Source organism: Microtus oregoni, unplaced genomic scaffold, assembly GCF_018167655.1.
Source record: "Microtus oregoni isolate MIOR12 unplaced genomic scaffold, Mior012 000025F_ref0000491, whole genome shotgun sequence".
In the NCBI taxonomy this organism is placed as follows: domain Eukaryota; kingdom Metazoa; phylum Chordata; class Mammalia; order Rodentia; family Cricetidae; genus Microtus; species Microtus oregoni.
Genome location: NW_024543084.1, coordinates 23,354,589 through 23,371,993, shown reverse-complemented (window position 1 = coordinate 23,371,993; position 17,405 = coordinate 23,354,589). Strand labels below are relative to the sequence as shown.

Sequence of the window (17,405 nt, the reverse complement as noted above, 5' to 3'; positions counted from 1 at the left end):
GTTTCCTGTGCCAATGCTTTCAAGGTCATCCCCCCATTTTCTCTTCTATCAGCTTCAGTGTAACTGGATTTATGTAGAGGTCTTTGATACACATGGACTTCAGATTTGTGCAGGGTGATAGATACAGGTCAATTTGCATTCTTCCTACGTGTAGACATTTGGTTAGATAAGTACCATTTGTAGAAAACACTTTTTTTCTTATATTGTATATTTCTGGCTTCTTTATCAAAAATTAAGTATCCATAGGTGTGTGGATGCATGTCTGGGTCTTCAATTTGATACCATTGATCAACTTGTCTGTTTTTATGCCAATATCATGTGTTTTTTATTACTACATTTCTGTAGGACAACTTGAAATCAGGGATGGTGGTATCTCTAGAAGCTTTTTGCTGTATAGAATTGTTTCAAAAACTCAAGGGAATTTTGTTTTTCCATATGAAGTTGAGTGATATTCTTTCAAGGTCTGTAAAGAATTGTGTTGGAATTTTGGCAGGAATTGCATTGTATCTTTAGACTGTTTTTTGTAAGATTGCCATTTTTACTATGTTAATCCTAACAATCCATGAGCATGGCAGAGCTTTTCACCTTCTGATGTCTTCTTCAATTTCTTTCTTCAGATACTTGAAGTTCTTTTCATATAGGTCTTTTACTTTTTTGGTTAGACTTACCCCAAGACATTTTATATTATTTGTGGTTATTTATTGTGAAGGGTATTGTTCCCCTTATTTCTTTCTCAGCCCATTTATCATTTGTATATAGGAGGGCTACTGATTTTTTTTTAGTTAATCTTGTATCCAACCACATTGCTGAAGCTGTTTATCAGAGGTTAGAGATCCCTAGTGTCAGAGTGACTGTGACCTCATAAAATGAATCTGACATTGTTCCTTCTGTCAATTTTGTATAATGATTTGAGGAGTATTGGTATTATCTTCTTTGAAAGTCTAGTAGAAGTCTATACCAAAACCATCTGGCCCTAGGCTTTTATTATTTGGGACAATTTTAAAGACTCCCTCTACTTCATTAGAGGTTATAGGTCTATCTAAATTGTTTATCTATTTTCTGGTATCCTCTTCAATTTCTTTCTTCAATGCCTTAAAGTTCTTGCCAAATAGATCTTTCACTTCCTTGGTCAGAGTTACCCCAAGATATTTTATGCTGTTTGTGGCTATCGTGAAAGGTGATGGTTCTCTGATTTCCCTCTCTGCTTCCATATCCTTTGTGTATTAGAGGGCGACTGATTTTTTGGAGTTGATCTTGTATCCTGCCACATTACTAAAGGTGTATCTAATCATGATTTAACTTTAGTGAGTGGTATCTATTAAGAAAATTGTTCATTTCTTTTAGATTTCTCAACTTTGTGGAATACACATTTTTGAAGTATGACTTAATGAGTCATTGGATGTCCTCAGTGTCTGTTGTGATGTCTCCCTTTTTCTTTATGATTTTCTTAATTTTGGTTGTATCACTGTGTTTCTTTTTGCTTTGGGGAAGGTCCAATCGCTCCCTACTATATCTAGGCTGAGCAAGGCATCCATAGAAGAGAATAGCTTTGTAGGAGGTCCTTCTGTCTCTGTAGAAGTAGGAGCAGCGGGGCTGTGTCCCACCACCAGGCTAGCTTTACCCGAAATAATTACATGGAAGCTGTATTCTTTTGAATACTGCCTGGCCCATTAGTTCCAGCCTCTTATTGGCTAGCTCTTACATATTGATCTAACCCATTTCTAATAATCTGTGTAGCCCACGAGGTGGCTTACCAGGGAAGATCTTAACCTGCATCTGTCTGGAGAGGGAGAATCATGGTGACTCCTGACTCAGCTTCTTTCTCCCAGCATTCTGTTCTGTTTACTCCACCCACCTAAGGGTTGGCCTATCAAATGGGCCAAGGCAGTTTCTTTATTAATTAACCAATGAAAGCAACAGATTAGAAAGAAATTATTATACATCATTTCCCCTTTTTCTGTTTAAACAAAAAAGAAGGCTTTCATTTTAACATAGTAAAATTACATATAGCAAAACAGTTATCAAGCAAGAATTACAGTTACAATATTTATATCTATTTTATCTTTTATTATAACTAAGGAAAACTACAACTATGCATCCATTCTTCAACTCCATCAAAGACTCCAGAAGGATATAATATTACCTAAGCAAATAAGAAGTAAGTAACTTCTAAAATTCTAGAAATGACAGAGACATCTCGCTGCCTGGACAGTCACCCAAAGTTCCTCTGTACCATTGGGGCATCCATCTTCGGCCTTCAGGCCCATAGTATCTAGCAGACATTTCCTTGAAACAGGAAATTTCAAAGACAGTTCAGTCACTTTATGCTCTGTCCTGCAGAATGTCTCGCAAACACTTTTATGAATCAGGAACCCTGAAAGATCATCTCACCTTTAGGCAAGTTCAGCAGTCCTCTTTCTGTGGGTCCTTTGTTTCCAGTTTATGCAACAGTCCAGGCAAGAGTAGTTTCTTGCACAAATGGCTAGCAAACTCCATAAGGATCCTCTTCGATGCCCATCTTCCTCTTGAAGTAGATTGGTGCTGCCAGGAGCAGAGTGTCTCATTGTCATGAAAATCCCTAAGTTATTAAAACATTAAATGTCATATTCTATAGTCTTTGAAAGATATGAAGAATGCCTATCAACTAAAATATATATACATATATCTAGAAAATATAACTAACATGACTACAAGCTTGAATATTATCGATGATTATCCATTAACAAGCTATATACATTACATTTTTACATGAACTACACAATCACAATACCTTAGTCAAGGTCAGAAATACATATATATATATATATATATATATATATATATATATATATATAATAAAATTGACCTTAAATTTAAATCAATAAAGCCAAATCCATACCAATGCAAATTATTCATATCTCTATCATATACCTCTTTAAATGTAAAAGAGCATTTATAAATAAATGGAACATGGGTGCAGTTTTTTCTCTCCAAACTTCTTCCTGCTGTTAATCAGGTCATTTATGGTGTAAGCTGTGTGCCAGGTTCATCTCAGTCAGCAGTTGAGCAAAGTAATTTTTTTTATTTTTTATTTTTTTATTGAAAAAAAATTCTGCCTCCTCCCAACCTCCCATTTCTCTCCCCCTCCTCCAACCCTTCTCCACCTCCACCCACTCCTCTCCCCCTCTCTCTCCAGTCCGAAGAGCAGTCAGGGTTCCCTTTCCCTGCCCTGTGTAAAGTCCAAGGTCTTCAACCCTCCATCCAGGTCTTGGAAGGTGAACATCCAAACTGGCTAGGCTTCCACAAAGCCAGAACATGAAGTAAGATGAAAACCCCATGCGATTGTCCTTGGCTTCTCATCAGCCCTCATTGTCCGCCATGTTCAGAGAGTACGGTTTTATCCCATGCTTTTTCAGTCACAGTCCAGCTGGCCTTGGTGAGCTCCCAATAGATCAGCTGGACTGTCTCAGTGCACCCCTCGTGATCCTGACTTCCTTGCTCATCTTCTCCCTCCTTCTGCTCCTCATTTGGACCTTGGGAGCTCAGTCCGGTGCTCCATTGTGGGTCTCTGTCTCTATCTCCATCCATCGCCAGATAAAGGTTCTATGGTGATATGCAAGATGTTCATCAGTATTGCTATAGGATAGGGTCATTTCAGGTTCCCTATCCTCAGCTGCCCAAGGAACTAACTGGGAACATCGCCCTAGGCACCTGGGAGCCTCTCTAGGTTCAAGTCTCTTGCCAACCCTAAGGTGGCTCCCTTAACTAAGATATGTGCTTCCCTGCTCCCCTATCCAAACTTCCTTTATCCCAATCATCCTTTTTCCCCAAGTTACCCCCATCCTTCCCTTCTCACTTTTCACTCCCCATCTCCCCTTACCCCTATCCCATCCCACCCCCAAGATCCCAATTTTTGCCTGGCAATCTTGTCTATTTCCCATAGCCAGGAGGATAACTATATGTTTTTCTTTGGGTTCACCTTCTTACTTAGCTTCTTTAAAATCACAAGTTATAGACTCAGTGACCTTTATTTACGGCTAGAAACCAATTATGAGTGAGTACATCCCATGTTCATCTTTTTGGGTCTGGATTACCTCACTCAGGATAGTGTTTTCTATTTCCATCCATTTGCATGCAAAATTTGAGAAGTCATTGTTTTTTATTGCAGAGTAGTACTCTAATGTGTATATATTCCACACTTTCTTCATTCTTCCATTGAAGGACATCTAGGTTGTTTCCAGGTTCTGGCTATTACAAATAATGCTGCTATGAACATAGTTGAACAAAAACTCTTGTCATATGATAGGGCATCTCTTGGGTATATTCCCAAGAGTGGTATTGCTGGGTCCAGGGGTAGGTTGATCCTGAATTTCCTGAGAAACCACCACACTGAATTGCAAAGTGGTTGTAAAAGTGTGCATTCCCACCAGCAATGGATGAGAGTACCCCTTCCTCCACAACGTCTCCAGCAAAGGCTTTCATTCATGTTTTTGATTTTAGCCATTCTGACAGGTGTAAAATGATATCTCAAAGTTGTTTTGATTTGCATTTCCCTGATCGCTAAGGAGGTTGAGCATGACCTTAAGTGTCTTTTGGCCATTTGAAATTCTTCTGTTGAGAATTCTCTGTTCAGTTCAGTGCCCCATTTTTTAATTGGGTTAATTAGCATTTTAAAGTCTAGTTTCTTGAGTTCTCTATATATTTTGGAGATCAGACCTTTGTCTGTTGCGGGGTTGGTAAAGATCTTCTCCTAGTAAGTAGGTTGTCTTTTTGTCTTAGTGACAGTGTCCTTTGCTTTACAGAAGCTTCTCAGTTTCAGTAGGTCCTATTTATTCAATGAGGCCCTTAATGTCTGTGCTGCAGGGGTTATACATAGGAAGTGGTCTCCTGTGCCCAGCTCCTGTAGGGTACTTCCCACTTTCTCTTCTATCAGGTTCAGTGTGTTCAGATTGATATTGAGGTCTTTGATCCATTTGGACTTGAGTTTTGTGCATGGTGATAGATATGGGTCTATTTTCATTCTTCTACAGGTTGACATCCAGTTATGCCAGCACCATTAGTTGAAGATGCTTTCTTTCTTCTATAGTATACTTTTGGCTCCTTTATCAAAAATGAGGTGTTCATAGGTTTGTGGGTTAAAAACCGAGTCTTCTATACGATTCCATTGGTCGACTTCTTTGTTTTTATGCCAGTACCACACTGTTTTCATTACTGTAGCTCTGTAATAGAGTTTGAAGTCAGGGATGGTAATGCCTCCAGAAGATCCTTTATTGTATAGGATTGTTTTGGCTATCCTGGGTTTTTTGTTTTTCCATATAAAGTTGATTATTGTCCTCTCAAGATCTGTGAAGAATTTTGATGGGATCTTGATGGGGATTGCATTGAATCTATAAATTGCCTTTGGTAGAATTGCCATTTTTACTATGTTGATCCTCCCAATCCAAGAGCAAGGGAGGTCCTTCCATTTTCTGGTATCCTCTTCAATTTCTTTCTTCAATGCCTTAAAGTTCTTGTCAAATAGATCTTTCACTTCCTTGGTCAGAGTTACCCCAAGATATTTTATGCTGTTTGTGGCTATTGTGAAAGGTGATGGTTCTCTGATTTCCCTCTCTGCTTCCATATCCTTTGTGTATTAGAGGGCGACTGATTTTTTGGAGTTGATCTTGTATCCTGCCACATTACTAAAGGTGTTTATCAGGAGTTCTTTGGTGGAGTTTTGGGGATCGCTTATGTACACTATCATATCATCTGCAAATAACGAAAGTTTAACTTCTTCCTTTCCAATTCGAATCCCCTCGATCCCTTTATGTTGTCTTATTGCTATTGCTAAAACTTCAAGCACTATATTGAAGAGGTATGGAGAGAGTGGACATCCTTGTCGTGTTCCTGATTTTAGGGGGATGGCTTTGAGTTTTCTACGTTTAATTTGATGTTAGCAGTCGGCTTGCTGTAAATAGCTTTTATTATATTTAGGTATGACCCTTGTATCCCTAATCTTTCCAAGACTTTTATCTTAAAGGAATGTTGAATTTTGTCAAATGCTTTTTCAGCATCTAATGAAACAATCATATGGTTTTTTCTTTCAGTTTATTTATATGATGAATTACATTGATAGATTTTCATATGTTGAACCAGCCCTGCATCTCTGGGATGAAGCCTACTTGATCATAATGGATAAATTTTCGGAAGTGATCTTGGATTCAGTTTGCCAGTATTTTGTTGAGGATATTTTCGTCAATGTTCATGAGTGAGAATGGCCTGTCTTTGTGTGTTTTGGTATCAGAGTAACTGTAGCTTCATAAAAGGAATTTGGCAATGACTCTTCTGTTTCTATATTGTGAAATACATTAAGGAGTATAGGTATTAGGTCTTCTTGGACCTTCTGGTAGAATTTTGCATTGAAACCATCTGGTCCTGGCCTTTTTTTGGAAAAGAGATTTTTGATAACAGCTTCTAATTGTTTGCAACTAACAGGTCTATTTAGATTGTTCACCTGGTCCTGGTTTAACTTTGGTATATGGTATTTATCTAAAATTATCCATTTCCTTTACATTTTCCAGTTTTGTGACATACAGGCATTTGTAGTAAGATCTAATGATTCTCTGAATTTCCTCTGTGTCTGTGGTTGTGTCTAATTAATTTGCAAATTCTCTCTGCCATTTGTTTAGTTTCAATAGGGGTTTATCAATCTTGTTAATTTTCTCTAGGAACCAGCTTTTTATTTCATTGATTCTTTGGATTGTTTGCTGTGTTTCTATTTTGTTGATTTCAGCCCTCAGTTTGATTATTTCCAGTCTTCTACTCCTCCTAGGTGAGTCTGCTTCTTTTTTTTCTAGAGCTTTCTGGTGGTCTGTTACGTCTCCAATGTGTGCTTTCTCTGTTTTCTTAAAGTGGGCACTTAGTGCTGTGAACTTTCCTCTTAGGACTGCTTTCATAGTGTCCCATAAGTTTGAGTAGGTTGTTTCTTTATTTTCATTGAATTCAAGGAAGACTTTAATTTCTTTCTTCATTTCTTCCTTGATCCAGGTGTGGTTCAGTAGTTGACTGTTCAGTTTCCATGAGTTAGTAGGCTTTCTGGGGGTAGCCTTGTTGTTGAATTCTAACTTTAATCCATGGTGATCTGATAAGACACAGGTGGTTACTAATATTTTTTTGTAACTGTGGAAGTTTGCTTTGTTACCGAGTATGTGTTCAATTTTCGAGAAGGTTCCATGAGCGGCAGAGAAGAAGGTATATTCTTTCCTATTTGGGTGGAATGTTCTATAGATGTCTATCAAGTCCATTTGATTCATTACCTCCATTAATTCTCTAATTTCTCTGTTAGGTTTCTGTCTGATTGACCTGTCCATTGGTGAGAGAGGAGTGTTGAAGTCTCCTACTATTAGTGTATGCAGTTTGATGGCTGCCTTGAGTTTTAGTAATGTTTCTTTTACGTACGTGGGTGCTTTTTTATGAGGGGCTATGATATTCAGGATTGAGACTTCATCCTGATGAATTGTTCCTGTTATGAGTATAAAATGTCCCTCTCCATCTCTTCTGATTGATTTAAGTTTGAAGTCAACTTTGTTAGAGATTAGTATGGCCACACCTGCTTGTTTCTTAGGTCCATTTGCTTGATAAGCCTTTACCCAGCCCTTTTACTCTGAGTAGGTGCCTGTCTTTGTGCCTGAGGTTGTTTCATGTAAACAGCAGAATGTTGGATCCTGTTTTTGTATCTAATTTCTTAGCCTGTGCCTTTTTATAGGTGAATTGAGTCCATTGATAGTAAGTAATATTAATGACCAGTGGTTGTTAACTCCAGTTATTATTATTTTATTTTGGTAGTAGAGTTGTGTGTTTCCCTTCTTTGAGTTGCGCTGGTGAAGGGTCTCTAGATGTCTGAGTTATTGTGGTCATTGTTGGACTCCTTGGTTAGTGATTTTCCTTCTATTACTTTCTGTAAGGCTGGATTTGTGGCTACGTATTGTTTAAATTTGTTTTCATCCTGGAAAATTTTGTTTTCTCCATTTATAGTGAACGATAGCTTGGCTGGGTATAGTAGTCTGGGCTTGTATTCATGGTCTCTTAGCTTCTATAGTACATCTATCCAGGACCTTCAGGCTTTCATGGTTTCCATAGAGAAGTCAGGTGTAAGTCTGATCGGTTTACCTTTATAAGTAACTTGGCCTTTTTCCTTTGCAGCTATTCATATTCTTTCTTTATTCTGTATGCTTTGTGTTTTGATTATTATATGGTGAGGGGATGTTTTTTTTTTTTATCCAGGCTATTCAGTGTTTTGTATTCTTCTTGAACCTTCATAGGTAGATCTTTCATTAGGTTGGGAAAGTTATTTTCTATAATTTTATTAAATATATTTTCCGGATTGTTGAGCTGCACTTCTCCTTCTTCTACTCCTATTATTCTTAGGTTTGGTCTTTTTATTGTGTCCCATATTTCCTGAATGTTTTGTGATGAGAGTTTGTTGGACTTGCTGTTTTCTTTGATTAGTGCGTTTATTTTCTCTATAGTTTCTTCAGAATCTGGGATTCTTTCTTCTAGCTCTTGTATTTTGTTGGTTATGCTTGTTTCTGTAGTCTCTATTCGTTTACTTAGATTTTTCCATGTCCTGCTGGCACTCTGTGTTTTCTTCTTTGCCTCCATTTCAGTTTTCCAGTCCTGAACTCTTTCCATTATCTGTTTGATTGTTTTTCTTGGTTTCCTAGGGTATCATTCACTGATTTATTCAATTCTTCAAACTTTCTGTTATACGTCTCATCCTTTTCTATCAGGGCATTTTTTACAAGCTGTTTAAGGGCATCAATCACTTTCATAAAGTCAATTTTTTCTACTTCCTCTTGATTAAGGTGTTCATGTCCTCCTGTTGTGAGGTCGCTGGGTTCTGGTGTTTTCATGTTGTTTTTCAGATTGTTGGGTGAATTCTTGCATTGGTGCCTGCCCATCTCTTCCTCCGAATGCTCCCCTATGTATCTTCTTTTACCGGATCAGGTCTCCTTGCCTACTGATGTACCTTCCCTGTGATGGCACTCCCCAGTGATGGCTCTCCTGGTGCTCCAGTGATGTCTCTCCTGGTGCCGAGATCAGGTCTCCTTGCTGGTTGGGTAGTTCCTAAACAAAGAGCCTACCTTGCTTGCTGCAGGCAGGCTATTGAAACAATGGACCTCCCAACCGCCCGGCTTCCCTCAGGATTCGGGTCCAGCCCCCAGACAGGCTGAGCTGGGTGATGTTATGTGCCCGAAGAGGGAAGGGAGGTAAAAGGGGAGGGTTCTGGATGCAAGCTGGGTGGGATAGGAAGAGAGAGGCAGTATGCAGGGAGTATAGGCCCTGAAGGAAGCCCAAGAAGTATGGAGGGGGGATGAGGAACTTCTGAGTTCTGTGTCCCGGGCTGCGGCTGCAGGTCCGAAACTCACCCCAATGATGGCTCTCCTGGTGCCAAGATCAGATCTCCGTGCTGGTTGGTAACTCATAAACAAAGCGCCTACCTTCCTTGCTGCAGGCAGGCTACTGAAACAAAGGACCTCCCGCCTGCCCAGCTGCCCTCAGGATTAGACCCCAGTGCCCAGACAGGTTGAGGTGGGTGATGTTATGTCGAGCGAAGTAATGTTTGAAGGGGTTCACAGCAACCCTTCAGGAGGGCGTGGTCCATCATACCATATTTGGATAGAAGCAATCCACAGGTTCTCATCCTCTGTGAAAACAAAAGAAGAAACTCCTTTCCAAAGCATCATGTCCTTAGGTCCAAATTTTAAAGTCAAGGTATTTTCAAAATATCTATGTTGGATTAGTTCAGCAGCATTTATATAAACAAATATCTTTTAGCAGCTGTTGCTCCTTCCTCAGCATTCAAACAATTCAAAGAGAGCATAATAGCATAGAGTATCAAGATTCTCTGTGTATTTTCCGTCTTTGTGTGGCTTTATTTTAACCTCTATTTCATTTATTTTTACTTTTTTTGAGACAGATTCTCTGTATATCTTTGTTCTGAAATAACTCTGTAAACTAGGCTGTCCTTGAACTCTCTGAGATCTTCCTGTCTCTGCCTCCCAGGCATCGGGATTAAAGGTGTATCCTACCACACCCAACTACTCTCTTTCTTCCTTCTTTTTGTTTTTTACTTTAAGAACTTTAACTTTTAGCCTGCATATATTTTTAACACACTGTAAATAATTTAGATGTTTTCTTTGACTTTGAATCTTTCTTTTACTGTGTATGTCTCTTTTTTGACCACATGAGTCTTTAAATTACCAAAAGCAATATCAGTAGGACTAAAGCCGTGGCTTTGACGGCTGGATCCAGTCCATTCCTTAGCTTTCCAGCCTCATGGCAGAGATACCGGCTGTAGCCATGTTTATTGCCACAAGTCTATGATGTTTCAAGGTCCTTGCCAGCATGCAAGCTGCAACAGTGTGTCCACAGACAACACTCAACTCCTCTCTCTGTAGCTGGCCCTCCTGCCTCAAACAGTCAGAGTTTGCCCTGGCAGGATGACCCAGAAAGCTGGCATGTTGAAGGAGCTGTGGGCCTCTTCCCACAGCCCAGCTCCCAACCGCCTGCCTAGCTTATGCCCCAAAATAACAACACACAAATTGTATTCTTTTAAACACTGCCTGGCCCATTAGCTCTAGATTCTTACTGGCTAATTTTTACATCTTGATTACCCATTTCTATTAATGTGTGTAGCACCCCAAGGTGCACTTACCAGGAAGATTGTAGCCTATGTCCATCCTGGGTCGGAGCTTCATCGCATCTGCCCTGGAGAGGAGCAGCGGCATGGCTTCTCTGACCTTACTTCCCTTCTTCCCAGCATTCTATTCTGTCTACTCCACCCACCTAAGGGCTGACCTATCAAATGGGCCAAGGCAGTTTCTTTATTATCCAATGAAATCAACAGATTGACATGTGACCTTTTCACATCACTGGAGAAGCTAAGGCAAGTGGGGGAGGGACCCAGTGTTTTGCCCTGGTATGGAGGGCTGAGAGAGTGGGGTGTCCCTCCGGGTGAGTGGTCATTCACCTCTTGGTCCTCTCTGTGTAGTAGCAGGCTGTGTTTCAGAGTTCCACTGAGGTTGTGGGGGGATAGGAGGGTTTGGGTGCATAGTGGAACTTGCAGCCTGCATGGTCTGATGGATAGGATGGGAGTATTTGAGCATCTTACCTGTAGGAAATTTGCCTGCTGGTTCAAAGTCTCCCACTGTTAATGTGAGATTTGATGTGTGATTTAAACTTAGTAATGTTTCTTTTACAAATGTCAATACCACCATTCCTCCTGACTGGTTGCCTCATCAAACCTTAGTGGAGGATGGGATTCCAGGTTTCACTGCATCTTGACATTCCATAGCTAGCTGATATCCATGGGCTATCCACCTGTATCTGAAGAGAAACAGTGGAGGAGGAACAGATTGGGTGGGGAATAGGAAAGAGACTGAGAAGAGGAGAGGGATGGAAGTATTGGTTAGAATGTAAAATTAAGAAAATTACAGAGAAAATGTGGGTGCCCTTGAATTTAGAGCATAGATGTTAAGAATTGAGATGTCATCTTGGTGGATTTTCCTTTGATTACCATCAAGTGTCTTTCCCCATCTCTTTTGATTAACAAGTTGGAAGACTATTTTGTTAGATATTAGGATAGCTACACCAGCTTGTTTCTTGATTCCATTTGCCTGGAAAATCTTTTTTCCAACCCTTTACTCTTAGGTAATGTCTATATTTGATGTTGAGGTATGTTTCTTGTATGTAACAGAATGATGGATCCTGTTTCCATATCTGTTCTGTCAGCATGTGTCATTTTATTGGAGAATTGAGTACATAGATGTTGAGAGATAATTAATGAGCAATGATTGTTTATTACTGTTATTTTGTTTTGTTAGTAGTTGTGGTTGTGTGTGTGTGTTTTCCTTCTTTTGATTTTGCTGGTGTGAGATTATTTATTTTCTGTGTTTTCATGGGTGTTGTTAACCTTCTTGGATTGGAGTTTTCCTTCTAGTACCTTCTGTAGGACTGGATTTGACTAGGTATTGTTTAAATTTGACTTTGCCATGGAATATCTTGTTTTCTCCATCCATGAAGACTCAAAGTTTTGTTGGGTGTAGTAGTCTTGGCTGGCATCTATGGTCTTTTAGAGTCTGAAAGACATCTATTCAGACCCTCTGGCTTTTATAATCTTCATTGATAAGTCAGGTGTAATTTTGTTAAGTCTGTCTTTATATTTTACTTGGCATTTTTCCATTGCATCTTTTAATATTATTTTTCTTTTTTCTGTACATTTAGTGTTAAGATTTGGTGTGGAGACTTTCTTCTCTGTTCCAGTCTATTTGTTGCTCTACCTGGATTCTTGTACCTTTATAGGCATAGCATTCAAAAGAATAGGAAATTTTCTTCTACAATTTTGTTAATAATATTTTCTGTGTCTTTGAGCTTGGATTCTTCTATCTCCTTCTTCTATTATTCTTAAGCTTGTTCTTTACATGGTATCCCAGATTTCCTGGATTTTTGTGTCAGAAAATTTTTACATTTAACATTTTCGTTGACCAATATATCAATTTTCTTCTATCACATTTTTTTAATTTATTTATTTTTTATTGAAAATTTCCACCTCCTTCCCTCCTCCCCCTCCCCCTCCCTCTCCAGTCTAAGGAGCAGTCAGGGTTCCCTACCCTATGGGAAGTCCAAGGTCCTCCCTGCTCCCCCCAGGTCCAGGAAGGTGAGAATCCAAACAGACTAGGCTCGCACAAAGCCCGTCCATGCAGTAGAATCAAAACCCAGTGCAATTTTCTACACCTGAGATTCTTCCCTCTCTTGTATTCTGTTGGTGATACTTGTGTCTAGTTTCTGTTAACTTACCAGAACTTCCCATATCCAGGACTCCTTAAGTTTTTGTTTTCTTTATTTCTTCTATTTCTACTTTCAGATCTTGAACAGTTTTATTCATTTCCTTCATCTGTTTGTTTTTTCTTGACTTTCTTTAAGTAATTTATACATTTCCTCTGGTCTTCTAGCCTAAGTGGCCTGCAGTTCTAGTGACCAGTGAGCCCTCTGGTATAGTAGGGCGTCTCTGCTGGGGTTTCCACCAGAGTTGTGGGCTGGGATATAAAGACTAGGGGAGGGATTCTTTTGAGGCAAAAGCTGGAAGGGCTCTGAGTAAATGTTGGTGATCTGTGACACAGGTTCTTACCTGGGATTGCTGATTACCAGCATGGCCTTTGAGTAGAGCAGGAAACTTCTGCTGGTGTTTTGGGACAGAATATTGCTGTTTTTTATTTTTAATAAAATTTCATTAATCAAGCTTATTTTCAAATCCTAATGAACAGCAATTGAATTTTGTTACAGCCTGAAGTTTAAAAATTACACTCTCTTGGTCAATTTGTTCTTCATATCTCTTCCAATGTTCTCCAAAACCTGACCAGAGACAGAAATATGAACAACCACAGCAGCAGAACCTCAGATTTCATCCTGCTGGGACTCTCTTCCAACCCCCAGATACAGAAACCTCTTTTTGGCATCTTCTTCATCATGTACCTGGTCACCATGGTGGGGAATGTGCTTATCATCCTGGTCATCCACTCTGACTCCAGGCTCCATACCCCCATGTACTTTTTCCTCAGCAACTTATCATTCATGGATATCTGCTTCACAACAGTTATTGTGCCCAAGATGCTAGTGAACCTGCTCTCAGAAACAAAGACTATCTCATACGTGGGATGTCTAGTTCAAATGTACTTCTTCATAGCTTTAGCAAACACTGACAGTTACCTGCTGGCCTCCATGGCCATTGACCGACTGGTGGCCATCTGTACCCCTTTACATTATGATGTGTTGATGAGGCCACACCGCTGCCTCTTCATGCTCCTGGGATCCTGCACCATCTCCCACCTACATGCCCTGTTCCGTGTTCTTCTCATGTCTCGACTCTCATTCTGTGCCTCCCATGTCATTAAGCACTTTTTCTGTGACACCCAGCCCGTGCTGAAGCTGTCCTGCTCTGACACATCCTCCAGCCAGATTGTGGTCATGACTGAGACCCTGGCTGTCATTGTGACCCCATTCCTATGCATTCTCTTCTCCTACCTGAGAATCATTGTCACTGTGCTCAGGATCCCCTCTGCAGCTGGAAAATGGAAAGCCTTCTCTACCTGTGGCTCCCACCTCACTGTAGTGGTCCTGTTCTATGGGAGTGTCATCTATGTCTACTTTAGGCCTCTGTCCATGTACTCAGTGGTGAAGGACCGGGTAGCCACTGTTATGTACACAGTAGTGACTCCTATGATGAATCCTTTTATCTATAGCCTGAGGAACAAAGATATTAAAAGAGGTTTGAAGAAGTTAATGGACAGAATTCACTCATAGAAATATCAAATTATGAAACATACACTTGAGAGATGACCTAACACATTTCCATGTTGCCCTTTCTTTTTATACATTTATGGATGATTGATGTGGGAGTGTCACATATCAATCTGTTGATTTCATTGGTTAAGCAATAAAGAAACTGTTTGGCCCTGATAGGTTAAAACATAGGTGGGAGGAGTAAACAGAACAGAATGCTGGGAGGAAGAGGAAGTGAGCTCAGACTCGACAGCTTTGCTTTGCTCTCTGGAGCAGAGATGCCATGCTCCTCTCTCCGGGGCAGATACACGTGATGAAGCTCCGACCCAGGATGGACGTAGGCTAGAATCTTCCCGGTAAGCGCACCTAGCGGTGCTACACAGATGATTAGAAATGGGCTAAATTAATATGTGATAATTAGCCTAGAAGAGGCTAGATAGAAATGGGCCAAGCAGTGTTTAAAAGAATCCAGTTTGTATGTTGTTATTTCGGGCATAAGCTAGCAGGCGGCCGGGGTGCTGGGGATGCAGCCCTGCCGATGTTATTACTACAGATGATCCTCTATTAAGTAGCAAAGGTTAATGTTGAACACCAGCATCATTGATCTAAAAGTGATATTTTGGTTTCTGTCAATCATCTTGGCCAAATACATATAATTCTCAGACTGTATGCTGCGGGAATGCAGATTTCAGAATTTTTTACCATACTCAATATGTTTAAAACTGTATATGTATGTACATGTCCCCAAACCTGGGAATTATAAATTGACCAATGTTCACTATAATGAATTGTGTGATTATAATAGGAAATTTGGAAAGACATCCTGGACTAATGAACTGAAGTCAGTCTAAAGACAGACTTAACATGAGAAGAAAAGATTCAAAAGTGAAGAAATTGCCATATTTCACTTGGTGCAAACATTTCATTATGTAGAAGAAGTAAACATGATAATGCATCTGAGAGATGGTGAGGAAGGTGTTGGGTGAGTCTTGTTCATTTTAAGAATAAGAAGGATGGGGTGGGGAAGGCCCGTGGCTGCTGCCGCCATTTCGGGCCGGTCCGCTGGGCAGTGGGGGCCAGGGCTGGAGGGGCAGCGGCCCAGCGTGAAGGCATGGAGTCGGCCATGGCCGGCAACTTCGACTCTGAGGAGCGGAGTAGCTGGTACTGGGGCCGCTTGAGCCAGCAGGAAGCGGTGGCACTATTGCAGGGCCAGCGGCACTGGGTGTTCCTGGTGCGGGACTTGAGCACCAGCCCTGAGGACTATGTGCTCAGCGTCTCTGAGAACTCGCGTGTCTCTCACTACATCATCAACAGCAGCGGCCCGCGCCCTCCAGTGCCTCCGTTGCCCGCTCAGCCTCCGCCTGGAGTGAGTCCCTCCCAGCTCCGAATAGGAGATCAAGAATTTGATTCATTGCCTGCTTTACTGGAATTCTACAAAATACACTATTTGGACACTACAACATTGATAGAACCAGTTTCCAGATCCAGGCAGGGTAGTGGAGTGATTCTCAGGCAGGAGGAGGCAGAGTATGTGCGAGCCCTTTTTGCCTTTAATGGGAATGATGAAGAAGATCTTCCCTTTAAGAAAGGAGACATCCTGAGAATCCAGGATAAGCCTGAAGATCAGTGGTGGAATGCGGAGGACAGTGAAGGAAAGAGGGGGATGATTCCAGTCCCTTACGTGGAGAAGTATAGACCTGCCTCCGCCTCAGTATCGGCTCTGATTGGAGGTCGGTGAGCTGGTGAAGGTTACGAAGTTTAATGTGAGTGGTCAGTGGAAAGGGGAGTGTAATGGCAAACGAGGTCACTTCCCATTCACACATGTCCGTCTGCTGGATCAACAAAATCCTGATGAGGACTTCAGCTGAGTATAGCTCAACAGTTTGCTGACAGATGGGAACAATCTGTTCCCCCTCCAATTGCCATCTATACAATTTTCTTACAGGTGTCAAAAGCAGTCTAGTTTATATAAGCATTCTGTTACCTGTGATCTTTTTTAAGACTGAATTACTCCATTCTTATTCGTATTTACCATATTCAGGGTACGAAACTGGTGGGCTTGTGTGATTAACTTCTGAATTGGCAATTTTAGGTGGTAGTGGCCATGCCTGTATGAGAAGAGGGAAAATCTTTGCCTCCTTTCCCTTGGGCAGTATAGATCAACCTGTGGAAAACTGATGGTCAGGAAAACAATGTTACACACTGCTTACCCTGATTTCTTCAGCGGTTCTGTTTTCATTCTGAAACCATGCTATCAAATGGCAGCAGACTGTTCCCTCCCACTGCCATGAAGTAATCATGCACTGTGTGAATATTACCCAGTGGGATTGCATTTGCATTTATGGACCATGACCATTGTATGACTCATTTTGACATTTCAAATCCTTAGGATTCTGAGAACACTACTAGAGGCATTTGCCTTCCTTCCCAGTCAATGCTTCACACTTTTTCTTGGATTCTTTCCTTGTTATTCTCATCCCCTGTACCTGCAAGTGGCCTGATTCTTAGGATAATGAGTATTCTTCATTCCAGTTGAGAAGCAGGATGTGCAGAGCACTTTATTCAGTGCATAGCTTTAAGCCAGTATTGGATTCACTCAGTGGATAAACTCCCAGCTGATGGGGGAGAGTCTTCTGGCTTGTGTTAATTTCATTGGTTAAATAAAGAGAAATCCTGCCTCTGCCTCCTGGGATTAAAGACTTGTGCCACCACCATCCAGCAATAGTTACATACCATATTTGTGATTGTTTAGCTCAAATGTATGAACTCCAGCAAGGCAAGAGAAATGTCTGCTTCTTCCATTTTCAGAGCCTAGCTCAGAGCTTGGCTCCCAGGAGTCAACTTACTGAGGGCTCATTGGACCTCAGAGGAAGAGTGGATGCCCAACGTGAATGAGGCTTTGACTTAAGCCCCCAGCGCCCCAAACCCATAGAAGTGTGGAGTGTTTTCTTCAGGATATGGGGAGAATGTGGGTGGAAGATCACTTTCGGTCCTTTGCAGGAATACAAAATGTTCTCCCAGCCTTTGTGTGTCCCTTTCCATACAAGGGAAGGTCATCTTGTCACTTGATAATTATATTAAACACATAATGATTCTTAAAAAAAAAA

At 40.8% G+C, this 17,405-nt stretch overlaps 1 protein-coding gene and 1 pseudogene across 1 annotated transcript; both read left to right on the top strand.

Moving 5' to 3' along the window:
- The first annotated feature begins 13,330 nt into the window (after nucleotides 1–13,330).
- On the top strand, nucleotides 13,331–14,319 carry LOC121463099 (olfactory receptor 1L4). The gene has a single exon (XM_041675167.1). The coding sequence runs from the start codon at nucleotides 13,390–13,392 to the stop codon at nucleotides 14,317–14,319; it is 930 nt and encodes a 309-aa protein (XP_041531101.1). The 5' UTR covers nucleotides 13,331–13,389.
- Nucleotides 14,320–15,421: 1,102 nt separating this feature from the next.
- On the top strand, nucleotides 15,422–16,307 carry LOC121463103 (annotated as a pseudogene).
- Nucleotides 16,308–17,405: the final 1,098 nt, after the last annotated feature.